Raw genomic sequence first — 17,847 nt, forward strand, 5'->3', positions numbered from 1 at the left:
CCAGACGTATCCTAATGCAACACGTCGGGATGTATTCTAGTAGACCTTCCCTTGAAGGAGGACGCCAATTTTGTACTCTTGGAAGTCTATGCGTGGCTGACCGTAATATTTTTGTAAAATCCAATCCGTCCATTAGTTCTCCTCCCTCATGTTAGGAGGTAAACCCAAAACCCAAAAATCAGGCAGTTCCAATACTCAAGTGGGCCACATAACATGAAATAGCGGGATGGGAACGTTCGCCCTTGAAACTGCCTTGGGCCTCAGTGATTCCATCAAGCCCGTTCACAAATTGAATCCCGCAAGGAAAAAAAAAATACATCTACCCGATCCAAAACTTATGTGGGCCCCACGACGGTTCAATCGTGGTCGTCCGCATCCCAACCTAAGTTTTCCATCTGACTGTATTTTTGTGCCTCAACTAATGGACGGATTGTATGTCACAGAGGGTCACACAACTTTTCCTGAATGGACGGGCTCAGGAAGGAAATTCGCGTGCGCGTATTCAGTCGGGTAGAGACCCGACCAAGCTACGTAAGGTCTATTTTGTGGGGCGACTCACCTATGGACGCGGACTGCGTCGTACCCCAATCCGTCCGGGCAGGGCTCTGTGGGGCCCACAGAGATGTAAGTATTTTATCCACGCCGTTCATCGCTTCTATAAGACCGTTTTAAGTTATCATCCTAAAAATGAGGTAGGTCCACAGCTCCATTGGACCACACCAAAGGAAGCTGCAGTGATAATGACAACCACCATTGAAGCCTTTCTAAGGGCCACTGTAATGTTTTTTTACCATCCAACCTATTAATAAGTTCATGTAGACGTGGATGAAGTGAAAACACAAATATAAGCTTGATCCGAAACTTCTCCGGCTCCCAAGAACTTTTTAATGGTAGAAGTTCAATCCTAACTTTGTGGTCCATTGGAGCTGTGGACCTGCCTCATTTTTTGAATGATAAGTTAAAACGGTCTGATAGAAGCGATGAACGGTGTGGATAAAATACTTACATCGAGGTGGGCCCCACAGAGCCCTGCCTAGACCGATTACGGTCCGGGCTGGGGTAGGACACAATCCGCGTCCCCCACCTATACGTATGTGCTATATATCCACGCCGTCCAATCGCTTTGACAGGTCGTTTTAAAGCTTAGACCCAAACATGAATCAGAACAAGTTTCAGGTAGACGACATCACACCAAATAGTGGTGATTGACCATTAAAATCCTTATGTGGTCTACAAAAAGTTTTAAATCAAGTTGATATATAGAAAAAAAAAATTTTACTGTGGACCCTCCGAATTTTTTAATGGTGGGCGTTCAATGATCACCTTTTCATATTACGTGGTCCACTTGAGATTTAAATCTGGTTCATTTTTGGTACCGTGGCCTAAAATGACCTGTAAATATGGATGGCCGCACTGAAAACACGCGACGGAACTCATTGAATCCGCGCCCGAAATTCGCGCCCGGTGAAGAAGCCACCCCGCAGGGGTATTTTTGTAATTAGCGGCGGCTGAAATGTCAACCTTCATTCCCCATGTGTGTTGAGAACGGCCGCGAATTACCATTGCTCCACACCTACATGAAGTACCTGTGGTCGGTAGCTATGTGGGCCCAAATATATTCCCATGATAAATCCACTCCGTCCATCATATTCTAAAGCTCATAATAGTTCAAATTTTAAAAAATAAAAATAAATGAAATATTCAGTGGACCACACCACACGAAACAGAAGGGATTGAACGATCACCATTGGTAAATTTATGAAGCACACATATTTTTTTTATCAAAATAGTATTTGTGTGCTCAGTTTTTTCCAAGTGATAATAACGATACGAATGGTCTGGATGACATAAAAACATTATGGCCGGTTCCAGGAGGGTTTAACGGTGGACATTTCTATTCTCGCTTTCTCCTGTCGTATGGACCACCTGAGTTTTGTATCTCTCTGATCACTTGAAAATGTACTATTGTAATCTTGAAAAACTATTGGACGGAGTGGATTTATCATGGGGATATCTGTGGGCCCCACATGGCTTCCGACCACAGGACACAGACAATTGGCGTGGCCTCAGGAACACAGCTGCGAAAATCACTCCCACTCTCTTATCCGGGAGCGAATTGCCTGTGACCCCGGATACAGAGATATCTCTGTGTCCGAGGCTGTGTGGGGCAAATGGAGATGTCTGTGATATATCCATACCGTCCATATGTTTTTAAAGACCACGATAGGACAAGATTCTAAAAATTAAGCAGATCCAAAACTCATGTGGGTCATATCATTCGAAACAGTGAGAATTGAACACCTGGCAGTGACAGAAGTTTTGTATCAGGATGATATTTGTTCATGAAGTTTATCTGAATGGTAATGATTCTACTAACGGTTTGGATGGCATATAAACATCATTTTTAGCTCCAGGAAGGTCTCAACGGTGGACGTTGCTGTTACCACTGTTTTGTTAGTGTGTCCCACATGATTTTTGGATCTTCATGATTTTTGTCATAATATTCCATTGTGGTCTTTCAAAACAGTTGTACGGAGTGGATTTATCACGAATATATCTGTGGACCCCACACAGTATCTCTGTGCCCGGGGTCACGGGCAATCCGCTCCTCTTATCCGAGGGCAGTTCTCTTCCGCTTCCAAAACAAGACGAAATACCCGTCCAACATTTCAGGTTTTCAAATCTCTTTTCGCACACGAAGATGGAAAAACCCCAATCTCGTTCTCATCTCCTCACGTTCCCGATTCCTCTCGCTTCCATTTTTAGGGATTTTTGCTTCAGATACCGTTCTTAGTTTCGAATCCGGAATTGAATTTTGTTTCTGGAACTGATCTTTTAGGGTTTTAGATTGTTATTGAGGAATGTTGAGGTTCTAATTCTAGGGTTTGAGGAATCGACGATCGGGATCACACCATGCCATCGATTCGTCCGGCGTTGGGTGCGGTGAAGGAGCAAAGCAACGGCGGAAGCAACCGTACTCATTTGTACCTGAATGTCTACGATCTCACGCCTGTAAATAGCTACCTTTATTGGTTCGGGTTCGGGATTTTCCATACCGGAATCGAAGGTACGTGATTCTTAGTCTATTCGACGATCTCTCTCTATCTCTATCTTTTTTTTTGCTTGTTAGATTCGATAATCTCATATGGAAATCTGGCACGGTTCCTCTTTTCTGACCGCTCCTGTTTTTTATGCATTTGTGTATGGAAATGTTGCTTTCTTTTCTTTTTTAATTATTATGCATTGTAGATACGCGGAATTGTGAATTGTTTAATTTCCAGCAAAATGGTTTTGAGGAGGGATTGAATTGTCGGCTACATGGTATGATTTGAAGATGGTTAGAAAAAGGCGAGCGGGCTGGTTGTTTACTAGGATGCTGGTTTCGAGTTTTGCCCTGGACCATATCAAATATCAAATGCTTGCAAAAAGTGGGTTGCAGGTGATCAGTTCTCAAAATTTGTAATAGCATCAACCTCAGGGGTAATGGTAAAAGCCGCAAGTCGTTATGAGTGTGTAATATGGGCACATTTAGGAATATATGAAATGGAAAAAAAAGGAACCTTTTTAAAAGAATACAAGTGGATTTAAATTTATTATTTTTTTTTTTTTAAAAAAAAAACATTGTATAATATAATGGTTTTTGTGGGTGGTCTACTTGAATACCCATTATGGTGGTCGTAAATAATTGTAATGCCTGTTGCATACCATATCTGCAGTACCCTCATTTTAGAGCTTTGGTTTTGAAGAATGATTACCAGGGTGAACGCCCAGTCCTGAGATTAACTGCATTTGAATACTTCATTATCTTTTCAAGGTCAAATTCTTTCATTGTTGTTTCTTTTAAATAATTTCAAACAGGGGTTTCTTGTAGCTTTCATCATCATGAACTGAATTTGAGCAACCAATTAGTGTAGACTATTTTACTTCAATTAGCTTCCTTCAGGAAAACTGCCATTTTCTGTAACCAATCGTTGGAGTGGAGGCCTATGACCTTCTTCTTCTTCTTCTTTGGAAAGTTGCTTCCCTTTATTAAAGCCAAAAGGCAAAAAAGAAATAAACAAAAGAAAGAAAGAACTACAAGGCAGCCTGAAGGCACTACCCCCCATCCCTAGAACCACTTGCTGACCACTCTCTTACAAAAAGCATAGCCCTAGCACAGATCCCTACTGGACATTTACTCTTGTTATTAAAGCAACGATCGTTCCTTTCAGCACATATAGCCCAAATAGTAGTCAACAGCGAGAGGTTCCAGCAGCACAAGTTGGAATTCCCACTTCCAACAAAGAGCCAAGATTTGAAGAGGTTTTCAATCATAGCTGGCATCACCCACAGGATACTAAACAATTGTAATACCAAAGACCATATCTCCCTCGAAAAACGGCAATGGATGAATAGGTGATCCAATATCTCTGCCTGATGGTAGCATATCAGACATGTTGGGGAGGAACATGCCTTTATGCTGGAGATTGTGGAGAGTGAGGATCTGATTTCTCCCAACGAGCCAAGGGAAGGCAGCCACCTTCGGAGGAGCACCAGTATACCGTACTAAAGCGGAATGACTTTCAGTAGAAATGGGAGGAGAAGAGGAGCAGGAAATTCTGGAATAAAGAGATTTAACCAAAAACCTTCCCAAGGGGTGGAATTTCCACCTCAAAGAATCCTCCACTTCAGAATTTGGCAAAACTCCATGCAAGAGGGCTAAACGAGAGGCAAGCTGAAGAACCTCTTCGTCTGAAAGATTATGCATACAAGGAGGGAGCCAGATTCCCCTTTCCTCATTCCCATAAAAACAGTCTGCCACCAAAATCTCCGGGGACGAGCATAAAGCTGCGAAAGCTGGGAATAGAGAAGAGAGAGAAGTGTCACCTGCCTAAGTGTCCTCCCAAAATCTGACACGAATCCCTTTACCGATCGAGAACGCCATTCCTTCGTAGATGATGGATGCATTCTTTGCAATACATTTCCATGAGTGGGAAGCTCGGTGCAGTGTGGAGGTTTTGATCTTCCAACCCAAAGAGGAGGCCCCATATTTGGCTGCAAGAATAGACCTCCATGGGCTTCCCTCTTCCTCGGCAAATCTCCAAATCCATTTGCCCAAGAGGGCCAAGCTGACATCTCCCAGCTTCTTTATTTCCGCACCACCCTTGTGAATAGGGGAACAGACCTAATCCCATTTTAGGAGATGGAACTTCCTCGAGAGGGCACCTCCGTGCCAAAGAAAACCTTCCTAAGCCGATCGATTCGATCAATAACTGACTTAGGACATCGAACAAGAGACATAAAATACACCAGGAGGTTTGACGAGGATGCCTTAATGAGAGTGATTTACTGCTGCATGACGAGCTGATTTACTGCTGGTGAGTGTCTGCTTGAAAATGGTCTGTGTGCCTGAAAAGATGCAACCCCAATCCTTCACTTCATGCATGCAATTAAATTGGTGTCTTTAGGGGCTCTCATGATCGAGATATGCACTGCTAAACAGGTTTACAATGTTTAGCAGGGGTGGACCGGCTGCCCTCTTTGCTTCTGTATGCACAAGGGGTATTCCTCTTTCTCCCTGGTACTTACTCATGTATCCCCTGCATATTCTTGGAATGATGAATAAGTTTTCTGCTACGTCAACCTTTTGTGGCTCTATAATCATGATATGTGTTAGTGGGTGTCTGCATATGCCCTGAGAAGGAGGGAGGGAGGGAGGTTACATCTTTTCTTGACAAGAAAATAATGAAGCAGTATGAATATGTATACCATAGTCATATGCAATGATTTTAAGAGGAAACCTTTTGATGTTTTCTTTTTTCTTTTTTCTTGTTTTTTTTTTTTTCTTTCTTTTTTATGGAAGTCATGTTGACATTTAATGATTTTGTTTTTCTCTTTTATACGTCCTCTTTTTTGTTCCTGAGTGATTCAAAATTTAAAACTGGACTATATTATATAGTTTTTCCCATATCATCTGGACTTGTTTATGCTTTTCAATTTTTCATACAGTTCGTTTTGTTCAATGCATATTAACAGAATGTTTAAACCTGACTAACAGTCCATGGCGTCGAGTACGCCTATGGAGCCCATGAATACCCAACCAGTGGAGTGTTTGAGGTGGAACCAAAAAGCTGCCCTGGTTTTGTCTTCAGACGTTCTGTATGGTTGGGCAGCACTGAGATGTCCCGGTCAGAGTTCAAGTTGTTCATGGAGCACCTTTCTGGAAATTATCATGGCGACACGTATCATCTGATTGCAAAGAACTGCAATCATTTCACGGATGAGGTCTGCATGCATCTGACCGGAAAGCCTATTCCTGGCTGGGTAAATCGGCTCGCGAGATTGGGTAAAGAGTCTTTGGCTGAACCATGCTGTCTTTATCTATGATCACTGCTCCTTTATTTATATATAATGTGGACATTTGGAAGTTTCAGGTTCTTTCTGCAACTGTTTACTACCAGAAAGTATTCAGGGTACAACAGTCAGGCATCTACCAGACCATACGGCTTATTCCAGTGAGTTTATTCAATTGTTTGAATGTTTTTCCATTTTTTCTTGCCTGAGACAAGCCTAAAGCTTTCCTCTAATACTACTAAGGATATTCCTTCATCATGCTTGAAATGGATGAGGATATTTTGGCAAATCTGTAAAATCAGGGATCCTGGTTGATCTCCGAAAATTAAGTTCCCCACCGCAATTGCTAAAAAACAGAAACAAAACGTTGAGCTTTGCTAATCGCACATACGTGAGATAAAGCTTGTGTACACACACATGTGCCAGCATGGCACATGGCACATAGGCGTGCAATTCAATCCATCCATCAAGTTGGTCTGACCTTGTACATGTTTTCCCAAAAAAAATCTGGTCCATTCAGTGCGTGAACCTCGGTATTGGAAATGGGTGGATGGGTTAGAAAACTTCAGCCAAGTTTTTTTCAGAGCCATACATTTATTTTGCAAACTGTGGCCCACCTGACAAGTGGATCAAACTGGTTCTTGTGCTAGGGCATTGATATAGGTCTCTTTAATAGATGGATTGGATATCAGAACTATTGTGCCATTCTAGCATGTGGTGTGTACATGAGAGCTTTATTTCACATGCCTGTGGGCAAATGTAAATTTTCTAAAACCAATCTGCACAGCAATTTCTCTTTGGGAGCATCAGACAATGAGAATTGGTGGGGGCACACATGATCTCAAATACAGAAAGCATTATTTAAACCCTCGTTCTTAGACTTGGACTCCACTAGGAAATTGTTCTTTCAATTTCATATTGAGCATGTCAATGAAATACCCACCAAACTGAGCTGACTCAGCTGAGTTCCATAGTCGTTGTTAAGTGGCATGCTGAGGCAATTTGTGTGAGGAGAGATTGAAGATACTGTTGGTGGCAGGCATTTCAAGTTGCCAACCTTGCACACACGTGCGAGGTCGGGCCTGCTTTTCGGGTGTTTCCGACATGCCATGGCCCAGAAAACTCAAGCGGGAGCATTCAGTAGATGGGCCATACATGATTTCAAATACAGACCATTTATCCTATTTTTCATGTCTGACGTTCTCATACATGTGACTGACCTGGTGAGTAGACCAGGGCATGTTCATAGTGTGACCCACCTGATAAGTGGCCTGGATCTCACACGGTTGCCACATTGGCGTGTGAGCTATGAGTAACCTCATCAATATCTACTCTACATATTTCACTTTGCACTTTTTAAATTATGGCTTTGGTAAGGGTTCTTTAATGCTTGCTTTTTGGCCCTAGAGATATTGTGATGCATGATTAGTATTTTATTTCCAATACCTAATCGATCTTCTTCACCTTATGGAAAAAACTCATAAAGCAGATGATGGGTCGGAGTCGGAATCATTTAGCGTAATGGACAGTGACGAGGACTCGGATCATCACCTGCTAACGACACCCAACAGCAATGTCGGATTTCTAAGAGAAAAACCGATGATTCTTGCTCGAGATGTCATGTGAATTTTTCTTGGGTCCTTTATCCTGTTTGTACTTCTAGTGTATGAGTTCAATTGTATGAAGAAAAAAGAAAAAAAAAAACACACATCCCTTTTCATTGGGTTAAGCTTTCCCATATCCTTTTTCTTGCATCCTTGCTGAGGTTTCTCTATCTGCATTTGTTACTATATTTGTATAATCAGTTACTCTCCTGTTTTTTTTTCCCCTGAAATTCAAGTAACACTTCCATATCTGATTGCTTTTCCTTTCTTTAGCTTAATCACTGATGATGAATTATCAGATGGCTCTTGGGCGCTTGGATACAACACATACATCGTAGTGGGGCCCACAAAATGTGGTGACGTCACTTCAGTAGCGAGTCTCGCTACTGTCAGGTTCAGTAGTCCTTGTCCCCATTTGTTGGTGCAAGGACCATACCTGGTGGGGACTCATCATATGAACAGCTTGGAATGCTGCAACATGTTGTACATGCTCTCTAATGGAGCATTGCATATTTCCTAGCAAGGATGAGCCACCGCGTGATGGTCCGCATTGGTTCATCTAGGATGGAAAGTGTCCCTTGGAGATCAATTACCATTCAACTTTTAGTTGAGTTTGAAGCTGCTTTTCTGGGTCTCATGAGATCTTTTTCCATTAGAACCCTCTTGAGGCAGGGGGCGCATCTAGATAAATGTTCCAATTCTTCACATGGTTGGGGGGCAAAAGAGCCAGCAGATTGGGCAAACCTGGGCGGTTCAAAATCAAATTGATCAACCTGCATGGGAGCACTATTCCAAGTGAATGGTGATCGATGGTGAAATTTCTTGGAGTTACCATACAATGCCTGGGCCAAGAGTTGGGCTTTCAATGGGCTCTCAGGCCTAGCCAGCTTCAGGTGTGGCTTGAGCTGGAATACTAAGCCTGACGGTTCAATAACTCGTGTGAGCACAAGCTTTTTTTAAGAGACGGGCTGGTTTCAAAGGCATTTTTAATCATATATGATTGAACCATGGGGTGCACTTACGGCCCATTTGGATACCACCCAATAAGTAACTTTTTTTAAAATTTAATTACTAAGTTTTGAAGTTTTCAACTTAAATTAGTTTTGTAAGCACTATTTTAAAAGCCACTTACGTGATGAAAGTTACTTTATGTACCCCCCCCCCCTTATGATGGTCCAAATCAAAGGAGGCTCCACGTGATGGGTGGTCAACTTAAAAGGTGGGGCCCACATTCAGGTGAGCCCACGTAATGAATTGTCCACATCAAAAGTACGCCCCTATTGATTAATGGCCCACATCCAAAGTAGACCCTGCATGATGGACAACCCACATTGAAGGTGGGGCCCACACAATAGACAGTCCATATCAAAGGTGGGCTCCACATGAGGGGTGGTGGATACATTGGTAGGCTCTACACAATGGAGGCGGGCGCCTCATCACGGATGGTCTACATCAAAGTTGTCAATGATGACTGACCCACATGATGGAGTACCAACATGATGGGCAGTCCACATCAAAGGTGGGCTCCACCTGGTGAGCAGTGGATATTAAACGTGGGCCTCAAGTGATAGATGACCCATATCAAGGTCAGCACCTAATGATGAATGGTCCACATCCAAGGTGGGCCTGGCTTGAAGGGCGCACTTCGAAGATGGGCCCTGCATGATGGACAGTCCACATTAAAAGTGGACCTGCATGATGTACAACCCACATCTAAGGTGGGCCTTGCATGATGGATAGCCCACGTTGAAGGTGGGCCTGACAAGGTAGATGGTCCACATTGAAGGTGGGCCCACCTTATGGACAATTCACATTGAAGACAAGCCAAGCTATGGCCAACATAATCAATAGAACACATCAAAGGTTAGGCCTACATAATGGACAGTGGATATTAAGAGTGGATCAAACAAACTTGATATATAAATACTTATGTGATGTTAGAAACTAAAATACTTTTCAGAAACTAACATACTTTTCTACTGTTTAGCTGGTAAGTATGTTATTAACCAAACATACTTATGTAAAGAAACCAAGATAAGCTACTTTAGGCATAAGTAGCTTATGTAAAGTAACTTACGATCCAAACGCCCCCATATTGAACAGCACAGATGTTGCACAAAGGTAGGTGGCCGGACTCAGGCCCAGGCCATGCATTATCATCAAGGGCTTGGCTCGGGCCAGTTTGTATTGGCCTGTGGCAGGTTCAGACCTAGATTTTACCTTGCGGGCTGGGCTTGGACGGACCTCTGCCCAGTCCAAGCCCCACCCATTGACAGCCCTACATAGCAGAGTTCAGGCTTTTATTGTGTAGAGGAGGGGCCATTTGTTCAGCCATCTATTCTTAGCACCCCCATGGAAAAATCTTAGGCCTGAATATGCAGCCAACAAGAAATAGTTAAGAGAGAGAATACAGCAACGGTTCCCATTTAACCAATACAAGGCCAAATATTCTATGGCTAGGATCATCAAATCCATAAGATCTTTTGATGAATAGGCCATCCATTGTGAGGCCCACCAGAGCAACTGGATTAGAAATGAACCTAAACAAGTTTTCCATGTCCAATATCCAAATAGCATTGGTAATTTTCGGATCAAGTTATCATCAACAGATCTCAATGGGAAAATAAAATGCACAAAAAGCATGTATTTAACTAGCTTGTGGCATTGTTAACATTTCAATATCAAGGGCATGTTTGGATACATGGAATCCAATGCAAAAGAAATGAGAAAACAATAATTATCCAGTGATGATTTTGTTGAGAATTATTAAAACGTGAATTGTAATTTTTAGTTCTCATTTGGGTAGCAAGTGGAAATCACATTCCTCTCACAATACCCACCTAGTTGCTTGTGCCAAGAATCCAAACAATGAAAAATGTAATGATTGCTTGGTGGAATCCAGTTTTTCTTTTCTTTTCTTTTTCTGTTTGCCATGAAACAATAGAAATCATCACATCAAAAGAAAACCTGTCCTTTCTGCCGTTTGGCATGGAATCTATGGTTTCCAAACATGGCTTAAAGAGTTTTCACTAAGCATGAGTTCGGTTGTACAACCAAATTTTATACAAGCTAACCCTAATCCTTAACAAACAGTTGGAATGAGTGTGCATGCGCACGCGCGCGTGTGTGTGTGTGTGTGTGTGTGTGTGTGTGTGTGAAAAGGTGGCTATATGTGAATGTGCATGCACGCACGCACACATCTAAGATTAAAATACAAAACTAAATTAAAACAGTTCGAATTTTCACATGCATGGTAATAATGTATGGTGGGTTAACATTGGTCTTTGCCTCTTGCAAATCCTTCCTTTTCAAGTGATCTCAATACAAGTTGTTCCATCTGCAGTAAAAATTTTCTACCTTCCACTCTATTCTATGAACAGATGACAATGACCAAGTGGTCATTAAATCATGCTCAAAAAATTTCTAAACAAAATGAATTAAAAGGAACAAGTTTAACAAAGTTTTTTTAAAAAAACTTCTTTTCTCTTCTAAAATATTAGCGAGTTTTAAACACACAGGATTATACAAGTTTTTTTTTTTTTTCCCAAAATACAGAGTTTAAAATTGAGTTTTGAGAATTACAAGATGCATGCATGCAATGCAAGCGTTGGCAAGAGATGTGTGAAAAATGGGATGGACCTTAAAAGTAATGAGGGGAAAAAATGAGACCAAAGCAAAGGACGTTTGGAGTAGATGGTTTGAGCCTAGGCTGCTGCTGCAGCAGATTGGACATTGAAGGTGGTCTTCAAAAGGGACTCATGAACACAAGGTGAAACACTCCGACACCGTCCCACCTTCATACACATACAAGTTCCACTCGAACCCTAGCCCTCAGTGCTAATTGAGCCTAGTAATCTTTTTCTTCAGGTCCAACAGAAGTCTACATACATCTTGACGACACAAAAGAAGAAAAGAGAGAACCACTTTCACGACAAACAACAACCTACAGTGGAATTTTGCAAGTCTTCCTGTTGTGTCCGATCTGATTGCAACGGCCACAATGCAAGGGAAAGACTTCTCTGGGTTTCTCAATGTGAGCCTTTTTCGGCCGCCCAGGCAATCGGCGGGTTTTGATCAACTCCATCATACTTTCATCAGAGCCATAGATCTGTTCCATGGCCTTCCGCTTCGCCCGGAAAGCTGTCATATAATTTATTTTGATTCCATGTTCTCGTTCAATGTCTTTCACTATGTCCATAGGTTTGTAATCCACATTCTCTCGTACCCGTGCCTCAATGCAGCTAGCAGTCCACTCCGCATTTGCTTGTGGATGAGCATTGAGAGTATGCCTGCTGCAAGAATGCTTGGCACGCAAGGTTTTCACCTTAAATACATTCAGATCTCGCCGGAGCTGAGATCCATGAATACGCCAAGAACAATCGTCAGAACGGCACTTTGCTGTGATGCGCTCTGGAGTAACAGCAACGAACCGGAGTGCGACATTATTAGCAAGGGCATACTCCTTCAATGCATGGCTGAAACTCTTGGCATCAGGAAATGCTTGACCAACTGTGAAAATTTCATCCCTTCTAACCACAGGCGTGCTTAGACCACTCTCGCAGTTGTCAACTGTTTCGCTAGCCACAAGAGTAGCTTCCCATCTATAAATTAATAAGAATAAATAGCATAAGTATAAGACAGATAGATAGGGCTGCCCCAATAGGTTGCCTGAGCTCTGTCCCAGTCCTAGGTATAACCATTTCTCTGTTGAGGACCGGACTGCACCCCAGGTTCAGCCATTTCCGACCGTAATGGCTCAGGCCATGACTGGGCCTGACTTAATAGGCACTGTCGATAAATAGGTCAACAACTGGCTGTCTCATGCTCATTTGGCATCACCCTTAACAACATCAGAATATGATTGGAAATTACAGATAGTGCAGAATTCACGTACCCAGGTAATGTAGTACCCGAACTCTGGACATTTGGTAACTCTTGAGCGGTTGGGTGTTGCAATGTACTCGGTCCACTCATGCTATCAGTGGATGCTTGGGCATGGGTTAAAGTAGTATCGTCTCTGAAAGGCAGCAGACCTAATATCAACACTATGGATCAAGTGCCAAAACAAAAACTTATAGATAGCATACCAGTAAAGCATAGTTGCAAACCGTGTGGTTGAGATAGGTGCATCGCCTTCCTCGATGAATAGGAAGATAAAAATCTTGTTGCTGCTGTCGGCTTCATCCATCATATTGCTTACATCATCATCACATTCGACGGATATGAGAGGTGATTCTAGAGTTGTTCCAGGAAACTGGAATTTCACTTTGATGCAGCTAGGCGAAGATTTGCAAATCTCGGACATTTTCAACAAGAGGGTAGCATAATTCACATTACGATCCGTGAGAACCATGCGGGTATTTCCGCCAGTATAGAGAACCCTCCCATTGGAGGGATGACAAAAGATGTTACCACCAAAGCTGCAAAGCAGCTTCACCTTATTGCCCAACATGCTAATGGGTCCTTGAAAAGATAAAAGCATTGGTTAGATCTTGATAGATAAAGAAATAGAGAATTTAAAAAATTAAAAAAAATTTAAAAAAATTAAAATTAAAAAAATCCTTACACAGGGAAGTGGATTAAAATGAGGTTTCCAAAGGGGGGAGGATCCATATGTACTGGGTCCAACAACTCTAGAATTACTAGTTATTTAGAATTTGTACATGAATAGTGTGAATTGGGTAACAACAATTCAACTCATGATATAGCTTATAAAGTATTTTACCATGATTATGCTCATTGGAAGGGACAGATCCTCATTGTACTCGATGCCCATAACTATACTAAATTAACAAGTGCATCAAGTTATTTGATTGAGTTGTATCATTTATACGTCTTTTTCCACCCACATGACCGGCCAGGAGTAAATTTTAATCACTCATTCAAAGAAAAAAGAAAGAAAATTCTAATCAAGCATCCACCTTTGGTAAATTCTATTGACAATTCATTGGCGTTACTGATAATTAGATTGTTTAGGGTTGGTTTGGATGCGGGGAATTTAAAAGGGCCTAAAGTATTTGTTTCCAAGAAACAAAGGGGTCGTTGGATGCATGTAAATGGGCCAAGTTGTAAATGATTTATAACAGGTATAAATCATTTACACTCTGCATTTGTATGGCCTTTTTTGCCATCTCATTTACTGGCAAAAAGTTTGGATTTCATTTATAGGCTCTCCATTTATAGCCTAAGAGAGATTGGCTCACCATTTACAAGACTCAAAAACAATTTACAGACTATCCAAACACAGACAATCATTTACCTGTAAATCATTTAGAGCTTAAAGCCAAACAGGACAGGCTGTAAATCATTTACAACTTAAACTATTTACAAGCATCCAAATGACCCCAAAATCCATGAGAAAGAGATGCTATTCATCTTGTTTGAGTAGTGGGAATGTAATTCGATGGGATCCAAAATTTTAGGTATTGCGAAAGAGTTGCCAAGAATTATATTGTGCATATTCACGGGAAAGGGAATTTGAAAATGGACCGCCAGCAACGGATTCATTACCGTGGAATTGGCAAGTTAGCTACACCCAAGGAATATCAAAATGTTCTCTTCTAGTAGGAAACCAATTCCAAGTATTACCAGCACTCAAATGCAAGAATCCGAACATACTTATGGATCTCATTTCCATAGGGGCTTAGGAATCTGAAACAAAACTTCTTTGGCTTGGCAGAAAAACAAAGAAATGTGCTGCAGAAATCCCGTAACGAACAGCACTAAAATGTAATTCTTTCAATACCCAATAGGCCAATTCTCTTCTATCCGATTCAGTACATTACACAAATATATATATATATATATATATATATATATATATATATATATATATATATATATATATATATATAGTAACGCTATTTATTTTATTTTAAAAAAAAAAGAAATTAATTCTTTCAATTTTCATCATTCAACTAAATCTCTTTGCTTCTTCCAGATTAAAATTCAAATTCCTATTGGGCTAAAAACATTGAATCTAATTTATGGCCGTTTGGGTGTTTTACTGTTCTTCTTCTTCTTCTTTTTTTTTGGCGGATGGGACATGCTCCGTCCGATTCTCCATCCGTCGGAAAACCCGATCGAAATTTGGCGCAGAAACGGGGTTTCCGTGAAAAGTGAGCACACCAAATGGGCAGACGAACGGATGTTGACCACTGTCGGCAAGAAAATCCAACAAAATCGTAATTTGGGCACAGCCAAACTGACCACTGAATTTCAACTCGAAATTGAATAAGGAATGAAAAAAAGAAGTCGCTACCTCAGTTAAATTTTCCTTCGATCTCAGCTACAAGCAGAAGCTTTCTCTGCTTTCCACACCAACGAGAGAGAGAGAGTCCACGGTAACGTCCCAACGTAGTGATTCTCTTCTCTCTCTCTCTCTCTCTCTCTCTCTTCTTCTCTTTTTTCATGTTGCAACTATAACCGTCCAATCTGGGGTGGGGATACGGGATCTGATGTTGAAGTGTTTGAATCCGTTGATTATTCAAGTCTTTTCTTTGAATATAGGCCGTCTCTTTAACGGTGGATATCAGGGATTTATTCCGATATTGAGGATATTTTGGTTAATACCCATCCACGGTGAGGTCCATCGTATGAATGGTTAGGATCAATAACCCAGATCCAACAACTGCAATCCCACACGTGTGTTGCGCAAGCCTCACCTATAGTTATTTCAGGGATGGAAGGTACACGCGCCAGTAAGACTATGAGTACGGCAAAACTCTACTTGCAGTTCACGCGCCATATCCAGCGGCTGCAGCCTCGACGTGATAAGAAGTATTACGCGTGGATGCATATTTAGAAAACCTCTACGGCTCACGCCTTGTGCATGCGAGTAGGTTTTGCGTGGGGGAAATTAACCAGGAGTACAAGGCCGGCTGTTACTGACCCCACACGCACCCCTCTACACCCAACAACACGTTCCATCCTGGCATGCGTGAATGACATCTAAACCATCGATCAGTTGGGAACTACTGTATGGATGATTTTATCAAAAAATCCAGCCGTTCATCCATCAGATAGGCACTCACGTCAGAAAACTGACCTTCACGGAATCCTAATGGCATCCAAATGCCGTAACCTTCTGTTTTTCGTGGGCTACCATGGGCCCACTTCATACGACAGTAGTGGATGGGCCCCACATGATTTGCTTGGCAAGGCTCGTGGGAAAACCAGGCACCTTTCCTTTAGGGGAAAACTTACGTACTCCTCTCAGTGTTGAAACAGAGTCTATCAACCAGTGAGCCATGGAGCTGGACCCAAATCACCCCAACCGTTTTTTTACTTTGCTTTACCAGTCGATTCTCAACTCATATTGCAAGCTATTTCTCTAAAGAACAATGTAATTCCAACAGCTACTTTTTATAATAAAAACAGGCAAAAACAACATATCCATGAAAGAAAATTGATTTCCCTATGAATCCTCATTTCCTAATAGCCTCTAAATGTATTAAGATCAAATCCATGAAAGAAAATAGATGTAACTTCCAAATAGTCTCTAAATGCATTAAGATCTTAGTCGAAGCTTAGAATCATAGAGCATTGACTTTGTTAGCAATAGCATACCAGTGTAATGCATGGCAAAAACTCGTCATCAGCAACCAGCATTGAAAGTTAGAATCTCTGATCACTTCCAACCATAAGCTTAAATCATTCTCACCATTAACAACTGCTTGCTTGAGCAACTGTAACAGTAACTTGGGGTTCTGCATCAATGGTAAAACAACCAAAGTACATAGCATATAGCAGTACCCGACGGGTACATTGATGGATACAGGCATGGATTTCTTAACTTAGGCCCAAGCCCGACCATGCAGCTCAGGCCATGATCTGGTCCCGGTTAATGAATAAGCCAAACGCACCAACCCGAACATGTCCCTTGGGAGAGTGCACAATTCCCATATCCAGTTAATGTAGTTACCTGAAGTCAGAACACGAGGTAACTTGAGCATTGGAGAGAGCTTGATGCTTGTAGTGAGATAAGATGATGTCCCAAGATCAGGCAAAACAAGGTGATGACTGTAAGGAATTACTAAAGAACAGCTTGCAGACTTCAAAGGTTTGGGCAACAACAGGAACAAGGCACTTTCAGACCCAAATGCATGGTCATGACCAACAAAATCAAACGATGGTCAGCAGCGGAAAAAGGATACTTCCTAACAAATATGCATGCTAGTAACCAACAGGAGGAGAAGGTAGAGGGCAGTCCAAGTGCCCAACTAGGTGCTTTTGTAGTAACCAACAAGATCAGGCAATGGAGATTAGCCAAAGAGCCATGTCCCCCCCACTACTTATGTTTAACTGGTGGAGCCCAATTATTCCAACAAACCATAACCATATCTAAAAAACTAAGAAAGTAAGTGCTCCCAAGAATGAAAATATGATTATTTATTTATTTATTTTTATTTTTTTGAGAAATACCATGCATTTTTAGCCTTGACTAACCGGAGCTCACAAAAGATAAGGACTCGTTTGAGTGCAGAAAAAGTTCTATACCATGCAGCTCATACAACATTACTAGTTCTACCCCTAGTTTGTCAAACACCCTTCTTGCATGGTTGCCAAGATAAATGAGGATAGGCTATCTGCAAAGGTGAGGATAGCCTCACCTGAAAAAAGGGTGAAATAGCAAATATTGGATAGCAACTCACTACAATATACTATCTTGTTCTATAGACATGCATTACATGTGCCACCGTCGACCTTCAACCACCCCATGTGCCCCATGTGCTAACCTGTCAATGTTCGCGTCATCATATGTGCCATTGTCCATTTTCAAGCACCCCACAATCCACGTGCCACATGCTAACATCGATCTTCAAGCACCCCACAACATCTACAAGTGGCCCACATGCACCACATGTGGCAATGTACACATCCATCGCAGGTACCAGACGTTCCTTCCCTG

General features: G+C 41.7%; 2 protein-coding genes across 5 annotated transcripts; one reads left to right on the plus strand and one right to left on the minus strand.

Moving 5' to 3' along the window:
* The first annotated feature begins 2,598 nt into the window (after positions 1-2,598).
* Positions 2,599-8,186, plus strand: LOC131233043 (deSI-like protein At4g17486). 4 transcript variants are annotated; one of them, XM_058229609.1, is made up of 4 exons: positions 2,599-3,067; positions 6,038-6,325; positions 6,408-6,494; positions 7,820-8,186. In XM_058229609.1, the coding sequence occupies exons 1-4, from the start codon at positions 2,914-2,916 to the stop codon at positions 7,957-7,959; spliced, it is 669 nt and encodes a 222-aa protein (XP_058085592.1). In that variant the 5' UTR covers positions 2,599-2,913; the 3' UTR covers positions 7,960-8,186. The 4 variants fall into 4 exon arrangements, with proteins under 4 accessions (XP_058085592.1, XP_058085593.1, XP_058085594.1 ...); XM_058229610.1 differs by having other exon boundaries at positions 2,601-3,067; positions 7,823-8,186; XM_058229611.1 differs by having other exon boundaries at positions 2,602-3,067; positions 6,414-6,494.
* Positions 8,187-11,203: 3,017 nt separating this feature from the next.
* On the minus strand, positions 11,204-14,683 carry LOC131233275 (uncharacterized). The gene is made up of 4 exons (XM_058229921.1): positions 14,448-14,683; positions 13,046-13,400; positions 12,832-12,954; positions 11,204-12,538 (listed from the first exon to the last, which is right to left on the minus strand). The coding sequence occupies exons 2-4, from the start codon at positions 13,387-13,389 to the stop codon at positions 11,881-11,883; spliced, it is 1,125 nt and encodes a 374-aa protein (XP_058085904.1). The 5' UTR covers positions 13,390-13,400; positions 14,448-14,683; the 3' UTR covers positions 11,204-11,880.
* Positions 14,684-17,847: the final 3,164 nt, after the last annotated feature.

This window comes from Magnolia sinica, chromosome 18 (genome assembly GCF_029962835.1).
Source record: "Magnolia sinica isolate HGM2019 chromosome 18, MsV1, whole genome shotgun sequence".
In the NCBI taxonomy this organism is placed as follows: domain Eukaryota; kingdom Viridiplantae; phylum Streptophyta; class Magnoliopsida; order Magnoliales; family Magnoliaceae; genus Magnolia; species Magnolia sinica.